Source organism: Ictidomys tridecemlineatus, chromosome 3 (genome assembly GCF_052094955.1).
Source record: "Ictidomys tridecemlineatus isolate mIctTri1 chromosome 3, mIctTri1.hap1, whole genome shotgun sequence".
Lineage (NCBI taxonomy): Eukaryota > Metazoa > Chordata > Mammalia > Rodentia > Sciuridae > Ictidomys > Ictidomys tridecemlineatus.
Window position 1 is genome coordinate 59,342,969 of NC_135479.1, and position 22,681 is coordinate 59,365,649.

At 43.6% G+C, this 22,681-nt stretch overlaps 1 protein-coding gene across 2 annotated transcripts; it reads right to left on the minus strand.

Moving 5' to 3' along the window:
* Positions 1-6,072: 6,072 nt before the first annotated feature.
* Positions 6,073-17,390, minus strand: LOC144376178 (uncharacterized). 2 transcript variants are annotated; one of them, XM_078042922.1, is made up of 7 exons: positions 17,256-17,390; positions 16,011-16,082; positions 12,449-12,676; positions 7,961-8,574; positions 6,883-7,004; positions 6,565-6,659; positions 6,073-6,324 (listed from the first exon to the last, which is right to left on the minus strand). In XM_078042922.1, exons 4-7 carry the CDS (start codon positions 8,126-8,128, stop codon positions 6,101-6,103), a joined length of 609 nt encoding a protein of 202 aa, XP_077899048.1. In that variant the 5' UTR covers positions 8,129-8,574; positions 12,449-12,676; positions 16,011-16,082; positions 17,256-17,390; the 3' UTR covers positions 6,073-6,100. The 2 variants fall into 2 exon arrangements, with proteins under 2 accessions (XP_077899048.1, XP_077899049.1); XM_078042923.1 differs by lacking the exons at positions 16,011-16,082; positions 17,256-17,390 and having other exon boundaries at positions 7,961-16,003.
* Between the last annotated feature and the right edge of the window lie 5,291 nt (positions 17,391-22,681).

Here is a 22,681-nt window from a genome sequence, read left to right on the forward strand (position 1 = left end):
GAAGTAAAGGGACTCAGGTGGCTCATCTGGGTTCTAGTTTCCAGGTATAAAGGAGGGCACTGATTCCCTATGTTGACTCTGACTGATACAAGGTCCAGCCAGTGACTAAACAATGCCCTCTCCTTCACAGTTGTGATGACTGGTCAGGCTGGGAGCCAGGCCAAGCCGGGAGCAGACTTTCCCTGTTTTCTTAGATCATGCAATTTTCCACCTTAACTAACCTTCCTCAGGCTATGTTTGCAGGTGCCTACTGCTTAAGTCTCCTAGGATATTCAGGGAACTTGTCCTAGCAGCCTTCTACCATAGCTGCCACCACCTGGCAACCAGATCTCTTATGTCACTGGAATCTCAGGGAGCTTCCCTCTGGTTTGACCCACAATTGAGAGGACAGTCTCTATACTTCTCACAGAGCTTCCCCTCTATGTCCATGGTTGGTGCTGCTGTGGTCCTCAGGGATCCATTTTCCTCTGCTCAGGGCCATAGTGGCTTTGCTGCTTTGTCACTATCTGGGTCAGCGAATGCTGCTACAGAGTTTTCTTGTTCTTGTTGCTGTTTTGTTCTTTTTTTTCTGTCTTTGCCTGGGTTGCAGAGAGGTGGGTGGGCTAAGCACACTTCCCAGCGAAGTCCACTCAGCCCAACCCCCCTTTTCTGGGGGAGGGAGTTTCAGTGATTTGGGATCTACTAGTGGTTCCTCTAGAACTTCTTTATGGCTCTATTCCTATGAGGTCCCACTCCAGGGGACTTCCCTCTGGTTTCATTTGCAGCTGTCTGGACATAGGAAGATGTCCTGTCATGAGATGGCTGTGAACCCCTGGCTCAGCTTTCCTTTCACAATTTGGTTTTAACCTTTGATCTGTTATAAGGGCCCTGCTGTTCCCATCACACTTAAATTTTTATCTGCCTTTCCTAATGTTTTTAGTGGACGAGTTTAAGTAAATTTCTACTCCCTCTCTATCTTTCTTTCTATTGCCCCCACCCTTTCCTCTATCCTATCCTGGGTTCCAGATCAGGGAAACGTGTGCTGATTTTCTTCTGTGGTATCCAGTATTTCCAGACCTAAGACTTGGTAATAATGAGTCTTTGAACCTTTGTCACTCATCTCTCAATTCTGATTTTCCTTCACTGCCTCCTTTCTGTGTGGTGAGGAGATCAGGAATTGCTGTCTTGCTCCCTTCTACCATCTTCCCAGTCTCTCATTGATTTTCTTTTAATTGATGCATTACAGTTACATATAAAATTGGACTTCATTGTGATATATTCACACATGCACATAGTATAATTTGATCAACATTATTCCCCAAATTCTTTTACCTCTTGTCCTCCCTCACCCTTTATTTCCTGTTTCTACTCCTATCCCTTCTATTTTTTGGAAGATCCCCCAACTTTATTCCTTTTTGTCTCCCTAACTTACATTTATGAGAGAAGGCATTTGATCCTTGCTTTCTTAGTCTGACTTATATAACTTGGCATGATGTTCTCCAGTTCCATTGATTTACCAGCAAATGAAATAATCTCATTTTTCTTTATGGCTGAGTAGAACTCCATTGTGTGTGTATATATATCACATGTTCTTAATCCATTCATCCTATTGGTCAGCACCTAGGCTGGTTTCATAACTTGGCTATTGTGCTATAGAACACTGATTTGGGATTTTTTACATAATTACCAAGAAGTGGGAGAGCTGGACCATATGTGGTTCCATTTAGAATCATCTCTATACTGCTTTCCAAATTTTTTCTCCCACATCCTCAACAATTATCCTTATTTATATTCTTGATAATTGCCATTCTGGCTGTGGTAGTATGAAATCTCAGTGTCGGGGGCCCCCCTGCGCAGGAGCAAAGGACACCCCCTCAGCCTTGAGTAATGAAGGTATTGAACTGGCAGCGCAAGCCACACACTGTGCGAAGCAAAGTGGGCCTTACCTTCGCTCTGCAAGGAAGTGCTTCAGCTCTGGGCTTGAGCATTACCCAAAGGCATTGGGCAACCCCGCTTCTGAATTTCTATCCTCTACCTTATTTGATTGGAATATTCCATTGAATGTCTTTTCCTAATAAATAGAGGGGTTCCTGGTGCTCTCTTGCCTTCGAGCATGGAAGAGGACCCTAGAGGCCCTGAGAAACTCATGTCGTGTGTTGCATGAACTGTTTGCCATTTTCTTAGCTTAATGTTGCAGCCAGCTCTTTTGAATGTGGATTTGCCTCTGTGCCTTTAATCCATTTCTAGTTCACTTTTATGTACTGTACAGGTCCAGCTTCATTCCTTTGCAAGTAAATATCCTCTTTCCCAGCACCATACGTGAATGAGACTCTACCTTCCCTATTGTCAGTTCTTGGTGCCTTTTGGTGATTGACTATGTGTGCATGGGTTTGTATCTGAGTTTTCTCTTGTGTTCCACATACATGTGGTATTCTCTACTCTCTTCTTTGTGTCAGTTTTCTTGTCAGTATCTGAGTGGATTATGAGAGTCTTATAATATACTTGAAAATAATTACTATAATACCTCTTCTTTGTTCTTTTCTCAGGAGGAGATGCCTATTTATTACCTTTTGTGGTGTCATATGAATTAAAGGATTTTCTTTCAATATCTAGTAAAATTCCCATTGATAGATTGACAGGAATGTCACTGAATCTCTTGCTTTTGGGTAGCCTGGACATCTTAACTATCTTTATTCTTCTAATCCATAAGCACACTATATCTTTATATGCATGTATGTCTTCAGTTTTTCTCATCAGTGTTTTATAATTTGTGTCATACATGTAAATTTGCTTTCTTTGAATTCATTTGGCTCAATTTGTTCCGAAGTATTTTGTTCTTTTTGGTGTAATTGTAAAAAGAATATTAATATCTGGGGTTTTTTTGATAGATGATTATTAAGAATATAGAAATGCATCTGATTTTCTCAGGTGGGTTTTGTCTCCTGAACCTTGACTGAACTTGTTAATTAGTTCTAACAGTTTTCATTGGAAAAGAGTGTGGCATTCTCTATGAAGAGGACTTGTCCTCTGCCAACAGAGGTGGCCCCTCCTTGTTCCTTCCTGGTATGGATTCCTGTGGTTTCTTTTTCCTCTCAGATTCCTCTGTCTGAGGTCTTAAGCACTACATGGAACAGACATTGCTGCAGGGTGGGCAGCCTCACCTTGGTCATGATCTTAAGGAAAAGCTTTCCATTTTTTGGCCACTACATACAACATTTGATGTGGTAGATCCTGTGTGACCTTTATTGTCCTGTGGTGCATTCCTTTTTACCTAATTTTTGTAGGCCATCCATCATGAAAGCGTGTGATTTTTTTCAGAATCATCATTCTACACCTAATGAGATAATATGATTTTATCTTTCATTCTATCAGTACAGATGACCACACTGAATTATTTTTGTGCTTTGAAACACTTTTGCAACTGGAATAAATCTCATTTGGTCCTAGTGTATGATTTAATCATGTTCTTTTGAATTTATTCTGCCAGTATTAAGGATTTTTCTGTCTATGGAAATGAGGTATATTGCCCTGTACCTATAGGTTTTGCTAATATTACAGTAACTTTACAGTCTGGCCTATTCAAAGCTCATCCAAGTTGTATTAAGAATGCTCCTTCTTAGACAGGAAAGAGAAAGCTAAGCACAGCCCCACCATAATTCCTTTCTATGAACCTGAACTGGCCCTTCTGTGCTGTTCCAGGGATGGACCCACACATTGAGCAATCACTGTGGGAGGCCAGGCCATAATACTCAATCTGTCTCCTGGTACCATTAGTCCTGCAGCAAATCCTGTGGGAAAAAGCCACAAGTTCTCACTTGCATTCACTGCAGATTTACATCATTGATGTGTCCTCTATCAAATGAGGTCCTCTATAGAGACACCCTGAACACACCAATGTGTTCATGTAACAGCTTCCTTGACTTCTGTCCTTTTGGGTACAGATAGATCCACCTCAGCAGCCACAGTGTTCCTTGGTACATGGGGAGCAGATGTGGCCATCCATCCCCTGTACATAACTCCAGTTCTGGCCATTTCCAACAGAGCTGGCAGGATAAGTACCTGCCTTTTGACATGCTGGACGAAGGAAGGGACACATGCTAAGGACTTGGAAGGGTGCTGCCAAATGATTCTGAGGAGTATCTGTGGTCACATCTCCCATGGGATCTGCCCAGGCCTGTCTCCTCTACTCTCACCAGGGTTGTTCAGCAGGGGCCTTAAAACCTGCCCATCAATGAGGACAAACAAACTCAGTAGTAAGTGTGTTGACCATGGTGTGTCCACATTCAAAGGTTCACAGTTACTATGTGCAGTGATTCCCTTTTGAATTGCAGGAATTTATTATTTGTTCCCCTAGAAAAATGATTTTCTCATGAAGTTTTATGTGTCCCTGGGATGTTAATCTTATATCAGTCTAAGCTTTTTGGGGGGAGGGTCCAATTTTATTTTATTTTAAGTTTTATTTATGTTTCACAGCAGAATGCATTAAATTCTTATTACAAATATAGAGCACAATTTTTCATGTCTCTGGTTGTTTAAGGAACACTTTGCTAGTTGTAATTTGTCTTTCTAAGTATCTGTGTTCTTTTTGTTTTTCTATCAGGAGGCAGTCATTTCCTTTATGAATTCTGACCCTTGAGTCAGAAAAAAAAAGGCTTTCAACTTAAATGTAATTAAAGTATTTTCTAAGAAGCTTTCTTTTTACATATACACTTAGACCTGCACATAACGATATTCCAGTGATTTAGGAGGCTGAGGAAGGAGGATTTAAAGTTGGAGGTCAGTTTCCCCAACCTAGGGAGCTCCTCAGGAACTTAGTGAGACTCCATCTCATAAAGAAAAAAAAAACTGGAGATGAGGCACTCAGGCACTCACTATGTGCCCCTGGGTTCAATTTCTAATACTAATTAAACAAACAAAAAAAAAACTAAAAATCTTGGATCTATATGAGATTTACCATTAAAAGAAAATTAATTAACAGTCCCTGCCAATATTCTGTGGACAAACACAAAAGTCTGACTACAATGACATGAGAAATCCAGAAGAAAAATATCAGAGGGAGGGTGTTCCCTGGAGACAAGCAGGAAGGAGAGCAGGTGTGGGTGGGTGTGGGTACCAGACACAGGACAGTGTAATGCACTTAAAGCCAATTAGCTTTTTTGAACATTTTTTAAAAAGTCTTACATTTTAAAATAAATTAGTTTCAATAAAAATACAAAAAAAGAAAAAAATAATAGGAGAGGTAAAGGGCAGTTCTGGGATGGGAGCAGGTGCGACGAGGGTGCTCAATGGGTGGTCCAGGCTGTGTGCCCACTGGGAGCCACAGGTCTGTTTCTGAACCTGGAGCTCTCTCTCAAGTGGGTTGGTAATGCAAGATGAGCTGTATTTTCCTATCTTTTCCTTTATCTTATGTTTACGATCTACTGCAAGTGTATATATTTCTAAGTGCTTTATTATTCTACTTGGCTTGTTGATGTTACTATAAATGATGTCTCCACATACTCTCTTGTTCAGCACTGGTGTGGAGAATCACAAACTCTAATGACAGGGAGCTGGACATTTTTGGTTTTGCCTGCTGGATGTGTTCCTTGTTACAAAGCAGATTTATCTTTTCTCCAGGCATTGGACATTAGTAGTAGTAGTAGTAGTATTTTTTTTATTTCCAAATAACACTGCTTTGAGGCAAAGGGTTTAAGTTTAGGGCAGCCACAGCAAACCAGCAAGAGGCTGACTCAAAATGAAAAAGGAAAAGACCATGGATGTAGCTCAGTGGTAAAGTGCCCCTGGGTTCCAGCCCAGTAACAAAAAATAAAAATAAAAACATAAAAAACGTTGACCTGTATGGCATTTGCCCTTCTAAGGAAACATAATTAGTCCCTTCCAACATTACACAGCCCAGAAGAAACCAGACTGCACTGGTTTGAAAAATGCAGACTCAGCATATCGCAGGACTAGAAAACTAAGGGTCGCTGGGGAATAGAGGGAGGGTGGGGAGGCAGTGGTCATGGATAGCAAATTCCGGAAAATGTTCCGGAACTCCATAGTGGTGACTAGTGCACAATTTAGAGAAGGCACTTGATGGCACATAACTGAGAATTTTAACAATGAAAACAAGTCTTTAATTTTAAATAATACTAAAATAATAAATACAAACAATAAAAACGAATAACCAAATGATCTGGGAGAAGAACAGAGGATGTGGGTTCCTCTCTAGATGCAGTGCTGACTGAAGGGCCAGCAGGGGGTGTTGGCCTTGATAGTCCACTGCAGGTTCATCCAGCTCCAGTTCTCTATCAGATGGTGGAGGTGGTGGACCTCGAACGGAAGCTTCCACAAGCACCAGAGCGGCTAGAGGAGTAAAGGTCCATAGACTATCCATGTTAGGTCCAGGAAGAGAATATTCCCTACTGCCTTTCATACAATTCCATGCACAAACCCAACCCCAGGCAGCATTCCCAGAATGCACACAGACAATGACAGCTCTGCCTCTCATTGTTCCTGCCCTGCCCTAGTTCCTGTGCAGTATGCTCTGCTTGTCCCACCCTGTCCCATTCTGACATACTCATACCCCACCTCAGTCCTCCTCACCTTCAGCCTGTTCCTCCATGGGCTCCAGGTTCTCTGTCAAGGCTGGGACCTGGTGTCCTTGGTCATCCACCTCGGGGCATGTGAGAGTGACCTGGCTGTGGACATTACCAAGTGGGTAGTGAGGCAAATGCAAGTGAGGGGTGAGGAGACTAGCCAACAGGGATGGGGGCAGCAGTATAGAGGCCTGGCCTTTCCTACCATGAGTCAGTGATCTTGGCACCCCACAGTTCAGAGGAGAGGGCTGAAGCTCAGAGAGGCCCAGGGCCAGTTCCCGGACTCAGAGCTGTATGTGACCCTGTCACCCTGGGCAGGGCTTACCTTCCCAACATTTGGTACACCTCTTGTTGTATGGAGGAACTTGAGATAGTTGAGGCCGAAGAGAATGAATCATAAAAGAAGGCAGGCTCCAGGGTGTCCTCCAGGTCCCCCAGGGAGTATTCCTGGAACACATATCCATTGCTGGTATCATCCCTTCTGTAGCCACCTTCTTGGTTGGGACATTGAGGAAACAGAGTCAGTGCCAAAGTGACCCACCAGAAGTGTCTGGGGATGGAGTCCAGTGCAATAGCCAAAGCTCATAGGGGCTTGTCCCACAGAGGAACAGGAGAGCCCAGCAGAGCAATGGCTGGCAGAGTTCACAGTGGAATTGCCGAGGGGATAGTCAGAAACACAGCAGCATCAGGCCAGTTGTTATCCTCTAAGTCCCACCAGCACACCACATTCTGGAGATGGGAAAACAGACTCACCCCAGACAGGAGGGTCCCTGTATGAGGACACCCAGGACATCATTCTCTGTGGTGCTGTTGAAATGGTCCCAGGAGGGAATGAGGTCCAGCTCCCACAGCCCTGAAAGGCTGAATGGCTGTGGAACCTGGGTCCCCCTGGAAGGTGGTGAGGTCCTGGGGGCCCAGATCCTGCTTTCCTTGAGACCTGGTGTCCTTGAGACCCAAGTACCAGAGAAGTGGACCAATTGGCACAAGCCTTGTGATATTTCAGCTAAACGCAGCCCTAATAATCCTGATGCTGTGTAAGACTTGGAGAGTGTGTGGAAGGACCGTCAGGCCATTGTCACCTGGACACCTGGGTGTTGGAGTTACAGTCAGTTGGATGGCAGAGTACAAACCATCAGAAAATTGAAATGAAATAATGTCCATGTCATTGTTCTGATGTTGTCAAAATTATGGGAACAGGGACCTTGGATGAGTCCAAGAATGAGGCTGGCAGAGAGGGTGGGAAGGATGGGCAAGGATTTGTTGTTCAGATTCCCCATGGTGGGGACTCTGCCCCTCTACCTCCCAACCCTACCAGAAAGGTGGTCCTGGTGGTGTCTTTGCTCTTATTCACTTTTATTCTGCTCTGTACCCTGCAGGTAGAGTCCCCTCTGTCCCGCACTCACCCTGAGGCCCAGCTCCTGCCCAGTGGTGCTTGACTCTGGATATTCCTCCCTGCACATGGAGTTGGAGCTGAAGCTGCAGCTCCAGCCCTTGTTGAGGGTAAACTGTGGAAAGAATGGAAGACAGTGCCTGGTAGCTGGCCGGGAGCCCCAGCCCCTGCTCACCTCCATTTAGGGTGTTTGTGTCTCTTGTGACCTTCTGCTCCCCCGACCTCATACAGATCCTGTATCTCAGGCTTCTACCCTGTAGGACTGGAAATGACACTGGGTGCCCAGGATGTACTGTGGACACTTTCATTGCCCACCTTTATCCCTGTCCTGGGGGTGACCGTGATAGGACAGGAGGCTCAGAATCTCCCACCACCTATTCCTGCCTCAGGCCCCTGTTCTCCCCTACTGAGGAGCAAGGTGGTGGGGCTCTGCAGGGCTACTCACAGTTATGTTCTCTCCTGGATGTACCTCACCAGGACTATCAGGTGTGGACCTAAAGCTGCTCCTCCCACTTGTAGGAGTGGCAATTGGAAGAGTACCACCAGCGAGGCACTGGCAGCAGGATCTGAAGCAACATCGCAGTCGTTTCCAAAAGTTCCTTCTTTGGGGTGTCCAGTGGATTGGGTCTGGGGAAGGGGCCATGCAGTCACCACAATATAAGACCCTTAAACTATATTACAGAGCAATAGTAACAAAAATGGCATGGTGTTAGCACCAAAATAGACATGTAGACCAATGGTACAAAAATAGAAGACACAGAGACAAACCAACATAAATAAGATATATGAGTGTCATAGAAAGATGCTCAGGGTCAGTAGCCTTAAGAAAAATGTAAATTTAAAACCCAATGACACACCATTGAGCAACAGAATGCTTAAGAATTAGACTGCTATAGTTTGGGCCTGAAGCCTCCCCTGATGGCCCATGTGTCAAAGCCTTGGTCCCCAATCCCTGGTGCTACTGGAGGAATGGGATCTTCAGTGTATGAGCCCTAGTGGGAGGAGGTTAGGTTGAGGTTAGGTTATCAGGAGTGTGCCCTAAAAATGGACATTGGGAAACCAGCCCTTCCTGTCTGTCACTTGGATTCCTGGCTGCTGTGAGGTGAACTGCTTCCTGACCATGTCCTCCCACTGTGACATGCTGTGCTGTCACAGGCCCAAGCAATAGGGCCAAGCAGCTATGCACTGAAACCTCAGAAACCTTGAGCCAAACAAATCTTTCTTCTTTCAAGTTCTATCTCAGTGATCTCAGGTATTTTATGACAGTGACAGATAGCTGACTGCCACAAAGACTGACAATCCTGTTGGTGAGGCTGTGGGGGGACTCCTCATATGTGGCTAGCAGGGATCTAAAATGGTTCAATGTTTTGTTAAGCAGTGTCTTGGTTTCCTATAAAATCATACAAACATTAAGACCCAGCAATCCCTCTTTTACATACTTATCCAAGAGAAATGAAAACGTGCATCATGAAGCTTGTATGTATATATTCATAGCAGCTTTAAACATAGTCTCCACCATTGAAAATAACACATGTCTCTTGTGTGATTTTCAAGTATTTAAAATGTCCCTTGATCAGGGAATGAATAAACAAAGTGTGATATATTCATAAAATGAAATCCTGAAATGTGGGTGCTTCTGAGAAATGTTTGTGTGAGGACTGGATTAGGGATGTTGTTCAGTGGTAGGTGCTTGCATAGAAAGCTCAAGGCCTGGGATTTGATCACCAGCATTCAAAGAAAATAGAGTGACATAATACATGAAAGATTGTGTGAGACAGGAAAGACTGAAAAACTGTATGAGACCCTTTCTGTGAGATTCTCATAAAAGTAAAATTAAAATCAGTGTATAGTGACAGAAGGCCAATCGATGGTTTGCCTGGGACCTGTGAAAATGAGGGAGAGAACTTTTCACAATTATGGAAAAATTCTATTTCTCATAAAGCATGGCAATGTTCCATGTAAAATGATAACATTTTATGATGTACAAATTATAATTCTATATGATATTTTTTGCATGAGTGTGCTATTGGGAATTGAAAACATGGGTGATTTACCATTGAGCTACATCCCAGTTCTTTTCAGTTTTTATTCTTTTAAAACAGGATCCTGCTGAATGTTTCAGGCTGTCCTGGAACTCATTATCCTCCTGCCTCAGCCTCCCTGTGTGAGCTCTCATCCAGCAAGGAGGTCCACAGAACAGTGTAGAGAAAGAGTGTGGCTACAGAGTCACTAATCAAGACCTCTGGAGACCAAGCAGGAAGCAGATCTGATTTTATTGCAGTTACCATGTATATATACTCAGGCAGTAGCTAAGCAGGTTACAAGCAGCCACCAATGCAATTTCTGCTAATTACCCTTGCAGCAACCAATTGAGGAGTGGGCTGTGGAGCAAGCACAGGGACTGCAACCCATGGCCTCATGCCCAGGGCGGTGCCTTCAGGGTAAATGGTTTGCCACTCATATGCCTAGCACCAGGGGAGTCACCTGCCACTCAGACACCCTTAGTGTATGCCATGTATACAGTACTCCATGCACTTGTCCCCACATCTCCCCCCCCCCTCTGAGTATGCTGCAAGGACTTCAGCCCAGCATTGCTGTTTTTTATTTTGTTGTTGTTGTTCGGTGGCCTTTACATGGGTACATAAGCATCTCACAACACAAGAAAATATTATCACTATTATAAACAGTAATACCAGGGTAATAGCATTATGAGGATTAGTTAATTTGGCTATCAGATTAATATTAACATTTTTCCAATGTTCAGTCAATCCCTGGAAGAATGAAGAGGTTGTCAAGATAGACACCTTAGTCTCATTGATTTTGGCAAAGCCTTAGCAAGGTTATGCATAGTCATAATATAGTTTGCCTCCCAAGAACTCTTAATATACTGAGAAAATTTGGAGAAGTGTAAGGTTACATTTTTAGACACAGCATATTGGTGACACAAATACTATGGAATTCAAGGTCACAAATGAGCCTTTGCAACATAAACAGAAAATCTAGTTGTTCCTGGTGGAGGCCTAGTTCTTGCTAAATGACTACAATAGCGGCTCAGGACAGTTTATTTAAGTCATTTTAAATGGAAAAGGCTTCTGCCATGGCAGTAGACAAATTGTTTGAGTCTGAGCAGTCTGGATACTGTGGAGCAGCACAGTCACTGTAGCAATGATGGTGGTTACCAGGACCCATAGATGTTGTTCTTCCCCAGAGAAATTCCTCTTATCAAGGAGACAAGGTACGGCAGTAACACAATGATTCTATGGGATGACATCATTACCTGAGGGGGGGCTTTCCAAAAAGTGTTATTGGGTATGTTGGCAGCAAGGGTTTCTTGCATTTGCCATGGGGGAGTCTGTGGCTATAGGTGGCATTAACTATCACTCTAAGGTCTGTGAGATAGCCCAACATATGACTTCTTAGAGTTATCTACAATAGTTTCATTAGCAAGAGCAAAACAGAAGGGACTGCCTGGATTATAGGTCTCATTATCTCCTACGGAGAAACAAATAGGCAGAGTGGGTATGGAAATGCTGGTACGGTTACCTCCTGGATGGATAACTCAAGATCATAATATTGGAATTATTAGAGAAAACCTTAGGTAAAGCCCCTTAAGCTTAAGCTCCAGTCCCATTACCACCTTGACCATCAGAGAGAGAGTCAGGGCAGAAACTTCTGGAGCAGCACCAGGACTGGAGCTCCAAGTGGATCCACAGCTAGTGCCAGTTTCTGAGCTACTTGAACATTCTCTCAGAGTGACCTTTCCGCTCTCTTACCATTTTATTTGTTTTCCTTTTTATTTTAGTAGTTTGTTTTAATTTTAATCAAAATTTAACATTTTACTCATTTTGAAATGCTTAGTTCAGTGCAGTGAAGTACATCTTCATGTCATGCAGCCATCACCCGTCTAGGTCCAGAGACATTTCCTCATCCTCTACCCATAGGAAGTCCCTCTCCCTTCCTCTGGTCATCTTTCTGTGAGATTCTTATCCCGGATTTTTTGATTGTTTGTTTCACATCAGTGCACTAAGATTTCTATTGGCCAAATAATATTGAAGGTATTGATTACATTTTTGTTTGGTTAGAAGTCGAAAAACCAGATATGTCAAAGTTATATGTAAAAAGTAAAGCCCCACAGTAAATATTTTTATAACATTGGGCTGGGAACATCTTTTCTGTGACATAAGTGTCAGGTGCCACAAAGGAAATGACTACTGCTCCTAGGGATACCCAAACCTCCTGAGTCAACTTTCCTTCTAGGACAAAAGACAAACTCCTAGAATTTAAAATGAATCACCCCATTGGGCAGAGAATGTCAGACACATTCAACCTCCCAGTGAACCCATACAAAACACACGATACTGAGGTAGCATTTGCCTCCTTCACACTGACTGTTCATGGCCAGCACTGGTGAACATGTGGGAGGCATCCCCTGGGAGATGGGGCCATGGACACAGAACTCTTTGTCAACAACCAACAAATTTCTACAAGAGTATACCTTTACCTAGCATGGCTAATGCTGGGGATTAATTCCACCTATGGACTTGGCACCATTTTTCAAGATTTCTTTGGAAGACTCCTTCACAGAAGATGTTGGAACAGCAAGGAACTGAAGCCCCCACTATCACCCATGTGGAGGTCTTTGGTGGAGAAATCTGCTGCAGAGAAACCTGTGCAGCTGCTGAGGTGGGTCTGCCTGTGCCCACAGGCAAAGGGGCAAGGAATCTGTTACCTGAAAAAAAATGATGCATTCATGATGTCTGTACTGAGATCACCAGTTTTAAAAGGATGTTTCTATAATTTAAACATCCCCAGAAATATATGTAGATGCACCTGTGTAGGAGAATGTGAGACAGACTGAAAGGGCCACAGAGACTCATGAGAGGGACCTTGAGTGATCTGCCCAGTCATCAATGATGCTCTCATGGGCAAAAAGTGGGGAATTTTTTCTTAATTAATTGATAAACAATTTTATTATAAAATAATATTCAATCATATAAAACTGCATTTATTAAATTTTATCCCTTTCTACACACACACAAAGTAAACTCTGGAGTTTCATTGTTAAGGGCATTTACTAAAAAAAAACTAATATTTCTTAAGAGTAAACTGCAGGCCTGTATTGGTGTTGCACACCTGTGATCCCAGCAACTCCAGAGGCTGAGGCAAGATGATGGCTGGTTCAGGGCCAGCCCCAGAACAGCAGCTAGGCCAAAAGCAACTCAGTGAGACCCTGACTCAAAAATTACAAAGAAAATGTGCTGGAGGTTTTTCTCTTTGGTACAGTACCTTTAGATTCAATCACCAGCACCAAAAAAATGAAACAATACAAAAGAAGAAAGTGCAGAATTCAACATGAACTAAGAATATGAAAGACACAGTCTTCCTGTCATGGAACTATGCCCTCCCCATGAGATATTCATCATTCCTGTTCTCTCCATCCTGTGCAGGTCGGTGTGTTCTTTACTATTGTTATAATAATTATAACAACTTGGTAATAAAGGACACTATAATGTTATAAGACTAGTAAATTGTACATGTTTTAGTATATTGGCCACAGTTTTCACAACTCAAGTCTCTTTGTGGAGTTGGCGCCTTCATGAAGAAGGCAGGCCTGGCAGCACAGAAGGGCAGTGGTAAGTTAAGATTAGATCACACAGTTCTGGAAGCCACTGTGGTCCCTGGTAAGGAACCAAGGGTCAGGGAACAACTGTACCAGCCCTTCCAGCTCCATAATTCAGCTTCACAGAAAAGTGGCCTGACTCTTCATGAGATTCAGAAAATTAGAGGAATTGGTCCCAGTTTAGAGCTTGGTGGCTCTAAATCCAGCCATGGAACCCCTTTCCACTCAGGGAAGTTCCTTTATGGGAACTTCAGCAGGATTTAGAGACAACCTTAAATGGGAAGGAGCCAGGTGCAGTTCTCAGCTGCAACAGCAGGACACATTCAGCCTTTGTGAGCAACTTGCTCATGAAAGTTGCTAGAAGGTCAGAGTCTCAAGCTTGAAATGAAAGGCACAACCTCAAAACACCCCTGTGCTACTCCACCAGGGACACATCCCGTGGCATGATTTAAAACTTCTTGCAAACTGAAAAAAATTATGCCAAAAATATTTTATATGTTTGCATCTATATGAAATCCTCAGAATATGTCAATTGAAAGATATAGAAAGTAGATGAAACTTTTCCTAGGCATAGGAATTTGAGGATAGGGATTAATGAGTAAAATTAGACACATCTACCATACTGAATCATTAAAAAGAGAGAGAGCAGGTATATAGACCAATAATGAATAAAGACATTAATTAATAATCAAAAAAACTCTCCAAAAAGTCCTGAACCACATGGCTTCACTGGTAAATTCTATCAAACACTTAAGAAAAAATTAAGAAGGATACTCTTTAAAATCTTAGAGGAAATGAACTGGAGTAAGCACTTCCAAATTCATTTTATAAGCAAAGAATTATGAGATGCCAAAGCCAAATGCAGTTAGAACAAAGCAACAGCAATACCTCCATAAATATAAATAACAAAATACAAGTAAACCAACTGACAGCACATTCAATTAATCATATACTAGGATCAAGGGGATTTATCCCAGGGATGCAAAAATGCTTCAAAAAACACAATTAATGTGACAAACCATGCTGACCGAATAAATGATAAAATCATATTATGTCAATAGGATGTCCTCCAAAAATATGGCAAAAAAGAAATGCAGCACAAGGTAACAATAACCCTAACCTATATCAAACAGATGAAAAATGAAAGCTTTTCATTTAAGATCAGGGCCAAGGTGAGGATGCCCACACTTCAATAACCTCTATTCCAAATAGTGCTGGATGTCCCAGCTGGAGGAGTGAGTCACAAAAAAGAAATAACAGGCACCAAACCAAAAAGAAGAAGAAAGAGTTGTCTCTGTTGGCATATGATAAGTCCTATTCATCAAAAATACTACAATTTCCACTAAAACTGTTAGAACAAGTTCAGTCAAGTTTCAGGAGAAAGAATTCCACCATCAAAAATCACATCAATATTTACACCAGCACCAGCTCAATTTACAATAGCCAAGCTATGGGTCCAACCTAGCTGCCCCTCAACAGATGAATGGATAAAGAAAACATGGTTTATATACACAATGAATATTCCTCAGCCATAAAGAGGAATGAAATTATGGCACTTGCTGGTAAATGGATGGAACTGGAGACTGTCGTACCAAGTGAAATAAGTCAATCCCAACAACCAGCCAAATGTTCTCTCTGATATGTGGATGCTAAGCCACAAGGCAGGGGGCAGATGGGAAGAATAGAAGTTCATTAGATTATCTGACAAAGGGGAAGAAAGGGAAGGAAAGGGGAATGGAAATAGGAAAGCCAGTGCAACGACTTAGGCATAACTTTCCTCTCCTTGTATATGAACACAAACCAGTGTAGCTCCACATCATGTACAACCACAGGAAAAAGATCCTAATTAGAATAAGTTACATTTCATGTATGTATGATCTCAAAATACACTATCCTGTCTATTCTTTTTACATACAAATGACAGGAGAGTGTATTTTGAGATATCTAAAAAGAATTAATTTTAGAAAGACTACGGGCAGCCCACTGGGGCGGAAAGCAGGAATAGGCAGTGCCAGGACTGTCCCAACAGAGCTGGGAAGGGTGTGACAAAGTGCACATCTCCATGAGTTAGGCACCAGCCACCTGGCAGTAGGAGGCTCAACTAACCTACCTCAGGCAGAGCTCAACTGAGGTGCTGCCTGGCCCCATTTAGCTGGCCCATGCTCCTTGGCTGTGGGACAGGGACAGCCAAGCAGGCCAGAATGCACCAGGACATGCTTTGTTTGGCTCTGCTGATCTGCCTGGGGTGGAGCAGCCCCACCTTGGATCACAATAAACAAGTGCATCCTCAAAACTCAAGAAATATGCACTAAAAAAAAGAAACATTTATTTCTCTGCCACAGTCACCTTAGAGGAACTGAACTGGAGTAAGCACTTCCAAATTCAATTATCACAGAAGCAAAAAAGTCATACACGTTTTAGCTCAAGCATTTTTCATACTTACTTGATGTGCTCCTTACTCAACATCAGCATCTCATGAATATTCCTCTGTTTCCTGATGTTTTTCTCACTGCTTCTATAATATTCAAAAAATAGATAGAATCATAAATATTTAGTATTGTCGTGGTTCTGGAAAAAAGGAGCATGGCAGGTTATGTCTTCTTCTCATGGTAGCCTATGGATGCCACTGCAGACAGTGCCAAGGGTATATGATAAGTGCCCCCAAAGACCCAAATGTTTTACCTCTTTCAGCCTGAGGTACTATCTGGACTTGGTGGAATCACTCCCAGGGAGTCCTTACTGGAAACAGTGAGGTCAGTAGGAGCATGCAAAGGAAGGGGATATTATGACTCCTGCCTCTTTCCCCTTTGCTTCCTGGCTATCAGAATGATAGCTGGACCTAACAAGTGAGAAACAGCCTTGGCCACATAAAAAAAATAGGTTCATTTAAGAGAAAAAGTTCTTGGTCAGGGCCAGGAATCAAGGGCTAGAGCAAGTCCACAGAGGGAGATGAGAACAGCCCCCACTTGGTGCACCAGGCTGTCAAGAGAGAGGAGCCAGAGCCAGGAAAGGCCCCCAGAGGAACTCTCCTCTGCAGGCCAGCAACTCCCCTCAAGGATGCAGTGGCTATTCCCACTGGAAAGATTGCTCTGTGTATGGACTGACCCCTGCACTACCCGGCACACATCCAGTGGGGTCCAGCCACTGTGATCATGAGAACCAAGCTTGATATTGTTAGCACACGCACAAGGTGTGGGGACAATGTTCTCACAGAGATGACATGTTCAGATCTGCAAAGTCACGAAGATAGATGGGACACCCCAGGGCCACGCTCTGCTTTGACTCTTCTGTTTCTAAGAGTCTCTGGAATGGCTTCTCGGGATATGAGGAAAAGGAAAGATGTCACAGAAGGTGCTAAGGACCCTAGATCCCCAATTCTGCTTCAACGAAGTAGATCCACTGGTAAATGATTTCTTTGGAAATGATCAGGGGCTGTGGGGGCGAAGAGGGCTTTAAATGCAAATCCATTGACTCAAAACAGAACCCAGAGGCCTGAAATCAGGGTACAACGGATCAGTGAGGGTGTTTCAGGAGAATTCAGGAAACCCTGGACTGAGGAACCTGACCCTGAGGACAGAGGAGGAGCCAGACCCGACGGGGACAAGAGGTGAATTGGGCAAGCCTGAGTGACCAGGCACTAAGAGGGAGGGTCCCCTCCCCAGCCTCCTGCAAGACCTCTGGCACTCACTGGGGCTGGACAGCAGCACCTGGCTCCAGGGCGCTCCTGTGGTGCTCCCCAGGCACTGACAAGACGCTGACTGAGCCCAGGGCTGGGGAACTGCCACACAGCGAGTCCTCAACGGCTCTCTGCGCGCCTGCAGGTCCGTTGCCAGCCTCAGCCAATCAGTGCTCAGACCCACCCGCTGGACCAATAGCAGTTCCTTTTGCTCCCCATTCAAAATTGTGGGCGTGGAGCGTGGATGCGCGCGACTTCTCAGGCCAGAGCAGAGCCAGGGAGGAAGGGGAGAGTTCAGGGAAGGTCCCATGATCAGGGCTTTCCTCAGCTCTTCTACTCTTTGGGACTGAGGTGGGATCTTCAGAAACCCCTCATGGCTGGGGATGGCTCACCTTCAACTCTCTCCCTGAGTTACTAAAGTAAAATTCACGTGTAATAGTCACCCTCTGTCCATTCTGAAGGGTACAACCCAGTGTGATTTAGTAAACTTGTAACTTTGGAAAACCTTCACCGCCATCTAGTCAACAATATCCTCACCATTCCAAATGGAAACCTTGTTCCCATTCAACTGTCCATGGGACAAGCCTGTGTACTAGAAGACCTCTAGGACCCAGTAAGTCTGCAGTAGGACCAAACCAGAGAGGTTTATGAGAGTCAAAGGTCGGGGTTGTAGGAGCCACAAGACCCCCTGATGTTGCAGATCGGTTTGTGACCCTGTGGGACCCTGGGGGCCTCGGAGGAGGCAGGCAGGCAGTGATCCCAGACCTAGACTCACCTCTGCTGCCAGATGTCAAGAACTGCACAGCCACATGGACAATGACATCACTGGCAGTCACTCTGCTGCTCCATGTCTCTGATCATTTTCTTTCTCTCCTGCCTCAGGACCCAGCTGCTGGCCTTCACTCCTGCCCAGAGGATGCCTCAGGCTCCCTCACTGCCCCACCTCAGCACATTCTAGAGTCACAAGGATCGAGCTGGTGCAGCCAGAGCCCCAGCCATCATCTCCAGCCCTTCCTAAATATCACATGGCTCTCAGCACCCCTTGGGGAGAGAGGAGATGCCACTGCTCTCATGGCCATGTGGAGGGCACTGAGTCAATAAACACCTCATTCAAACTTCTCAGTGACACTATTGTCCTGATCTTAGAGATGAGACCAAAAAAAAAGTTCAGAAATGTTAAGTGACTTGCTGAAAGTCACACAGCCAGTGAACTGAGAAGCTGCAATTTGAATCCAAATGCCTGAGGCCTCCTGGATCCTCTATGCATGTGAGTGTGCAGTGACCAAGACCCCAGGACCCAGGGAGGAGGACTCTGAGGCCCACAGGGTCACTGGTGGAGAATACATAGAGAGCCAGGGGCTTCTCGCCCCAGTTGTTGAACTGGATGTCCTCCTCCAGGCTGTGCACACACTTGATGTCATCTCCAGCCCAAATGTCTCCTCTGGCATCACCTGGGACTTGGGGTCCATGTCTGTGAGGTTGGTGGAGGCTGAGGTGGAAAAGGAGCCGGAATCAGTGCTGATCCCCGTCCACCCAGTCAGTGTGTGTCCAGCTCCTGCTTCCACTCTCTCACAGGGGAGGCTGCACAGCTCACAGGGGGACAGCGGTGTGGTCCTGGAGTGCTCTTCACACGGCCCCAGGCACATCCCTGACCATGGGAACAAGTATGGACTGTGCTTCACCAAGTGAGGAAGGTCTGAACATCGAGGGGGAAGGCACGGCACCTTCCAGATACCTGCATCCCTCCTGGAGCTTTTCTGTGTTCTTAAGAAGTTGGGGTCCAAAGGGGCCCCATCTGGTAAGCCCGGCCTGCACACTGGGGATGCTTGTGGCCTCTACTGACCACATCCCTGCTGATTCTCAGTGAGAGAATGCCCCTCTCTGGTATTGTGGGAGGTGGGGTTCTGGGGCTGGAGTTGGGGCTTCTTAGGAGGGGAGCTCAGCTCCTGCCTGCTGAGAGCCACAGAGCCCCCCAAGCCCACTGGTGAGAGCCATTTATACTCCTCAGAGGGCTTTGCCTGCTTCTCAAATATCTGTGCTGCTTGCTGCAGACTTGGTGGGAACTTGAAGGACCAGGCAGCCTGGCAAAGCTCAGAGGGCAAAGCCCACACCTATGTATCAGGAGGCCATGTCCACAGTACCCCCATAGGTCACCTTCTGCTCTTCAACCAGGTTCATGACTCTGGAAGTGCTGGACATTAATGGTCCTTCCATAGTCACATGAATTCTTGGCATCTTCCCTGTAGAATTCCTGAGTAGAAATAGAGGCTTCAGGGAAGGAAGCAAACCCTGGTTATGGCCAAAGCCTTCCTCCACCTGTCAGCTGACTGCCGTGGGTGGTGGGATTCCAGATGCAGCACTTTTCCCATGATGCCTGTTAACCTTTATGAAATTGTATTGTGGGTGTTCCTTTTAATATCAGAAGGGAAAAAAGCCCACCAGAGAGTTGCCAAAGACCATCCTGGTGTCTGCCCACATCTTCCTTATAGCTCTCTCTCAGTCCCTGGGGCCCAAACTCACTTCCCATGACTCTTCAGCTCCATGATCTGGAGAGTGGGGTCACAGAGGATATAGTTGGGGGCCACAAAGCTTGGCTACCACTCATGAATTTCCCCCAGGCGATGCATCTGTGGGAATCCCATTCTGCCAGCCACAGGGAGAGCCATTCTGTGCACATAGGGATGTGGCACAGTGGACCCAGAGCAGTACAACTCCCAGGTCAGTGGGAGCCACAGGCAGTGAGCAGGCCACACTGAGCCCTCCTAAGCAGCCCACTCACTTTTAGACAGTGAGCTGAGAGCGCCCACACCCCTCACCACCCTTACAGGGGCCTCTGAAGCCAGCATGTGCTAACCTCATGGGTGGCAGGTGGGAAATTTCTGAAGGATGTCTGAGGTTGGCAGGCTCTGTGAGATGAAATCTTAGAGTGGTTTTGATTTGCATTTTTCTAATTGCTAGAGATGATGAGCATTTTTTCATATATTTGTTGACTGATTGTGTATCCTCTTCTGAGAAGTGTCTGTTCAGGTCCTTGGCCCATTTATTGATTGGGTTATTTGTGGGATTTTTTTTTTTGGTGCTTATCTTGTTGAGCTCTTTATATACCCTAGAGATTAGTGCTCTATCTAATGTGTGAGGGGTAGAAATTTGTTCCCAGGATGTAGGCTCCCTATTCACCTCACATATTATTTCTTTTGCTGAGAAAAAAAACTTCTTAGTTTGAATCCATTCCATTTGTTGATTATTGGTTTTAATTCTTATGCTAGAGATGTCTTATTAAGGAAGTTGGGGCCTAATCCCACGTGATGGAGATTAGGGTCTACTTTTTCTTCTATTTGATGCAGAGTCTCTGGTTTAATTCCTAGCTCCTTGATCCATTTTGAGTTAACTTTTTGTGCATGGTGAGAGATAGGGATTCAATTTCATCTTGTTGCATATGGATTTCCAGTTTTCCCAGCAGCATTTGTTGAAGATGCTATCCTTTCTCCAGTGCATGCTTTTGGCACCTTTGTCTAATATAAGGTAGGTGTAATTTTGTGGGTTAGTCTCTGTGTTCTCTATTCTGTACCATTGGTCTACCAACCTGTTTTGGTGCCAGTACCATGCTGTTTTTGTTACTATTGCTCTGTAGAATAGTTTAAGGCTGATATAGTGATATCACCTGTTTCATTCTTCCTGCTTAGAATTGCTTTAGCTATTCTGGGTCTCTTATTTTTCCAGATGAATTTCATTATTGTTTTTTCTATTAAATGAGGATTGCCATTGGGATTTTGATCAGAATTGCATTGAACCTGTATAGTGCTTTTGTTGTATAGTCATTTTAATAATATTAATTCTGCTTATCCATGAGCAAGGTAGATCTTTCCATTTTCTAAGGTCTTCTTCTATTTCTCTCTTTAGGTTTCTATAGTTTTCATTGTAAAGATCATTTACCTCTTGTTAGGTTGATTACAAAATATTTTATTTTATTTTTTGAGGATAATGTGAATGAGGTAGTTTTCCTCATTTCCTTTTCAGAGGATTTGTCACTGATATAAAGAAATGCCTTTGATTTATGGGTGTTGATTTTATATCCTGCCACTTTGCTGAATTCATTTACTAGTTCTATAAGTTTCTTGGTATAGAGTTTTTTGGGTCTTCTAGGTACAGAATCATACCATCAGTAAATATTGCAAGTTCTTCTTTTTCTATAGCTATTCCTTTAATTTCTTTCATCTGTCTAATTGCTCTGGCCAGTTTCAGGAACTAAGTTGAATAGAAGTGGTGAGAGAGGACATCCCTGTCTTATTCCAGATTTTAGAGTGAATGCCTTCAGTTTTTCTCCATTTAGAATGATGCTGGTCTAAGGCTTAGTGTAGATAGCTTTTACAATGTGAGGTAAGTTCCTGTTATCCCTAGTTTTTATAGTGTTTTGAATATAAAGGGATGCTGTATTTTGTCAAATGCTTTTTCTGCATCTATGGAGATGTTCATATTGTTCTTACCTTTAAGTCTATTGATGTGATAAATTACATTTATTGATTTCTGTATGTTGAACCAACCTTGCGTCCCGGGGATGAATCCCACTTGATCATGGTGCACGATCATTTTGATATGTTTTTGTATCGAATTTGCCAGAATTTTATTGAGGATTTTTGCATTTATAGTCATTAGAGATATTGGTCTGAAGTTTTCTTTCTTTGAGGTGTCTTTGTCTGGTTTTGGAATCAGGCTGATATTGGCCTCGTAGAATGAATTTGGAAGTACTCCCTCTTTTTCTCTTTCCTGAAATAGATTCTAGAGTATTGGAATTAATTTTAAAGGTCTTGTAAAACTCGGCTGTATATCCATCCGGTCCTGGGCTTTTCTTGGTTGGTAATCTTCTGATGGCTTCTTCTATTTCCTCACTTGATATTTGTCTGTTTAAGTTGTGTATATCTTCCTGACTCAATCTGGGAAGATCATATGACTTAAGGAATATATCAATGCCTTCACTATCTTCTATTTTATTGGAGTATAAGGTTTCAAAATAATTTCTAATTATCTTCTGTATTTCTTTAGTATCTGTTGTGATATTGCCTTTTTCATCCCATATGCTAGTAATTTGGGTTCTCTCTCTTCTTCTCTTCATTAGCATGGCTAAGGGTAGGTCAATCTTATTTATTTTTTCAAAGAACCAACTTTTAGTTTTGTCAATTGTTTCAATTGTTTGTTTTGTTTCGATTTCATTGATTTCAGCTCTGATTTTAATTATTTCTTGCCTTCTACTGCTTTTGCTGCTGATTTCTTCTTCTTTTTCTAGGGCTTTGAGATTAATGTGAGGTCATTTATTTGTTGGCATTTTCTTCTTTTAAGGAATGAACTCCATGCAATGAATTTCCCTCTTAATACTGCTTTCATAGTGTACCAGAGATTTTGATATGCTGTGTCTGTGTTCTCATTTACCTCTAAGAATTTTT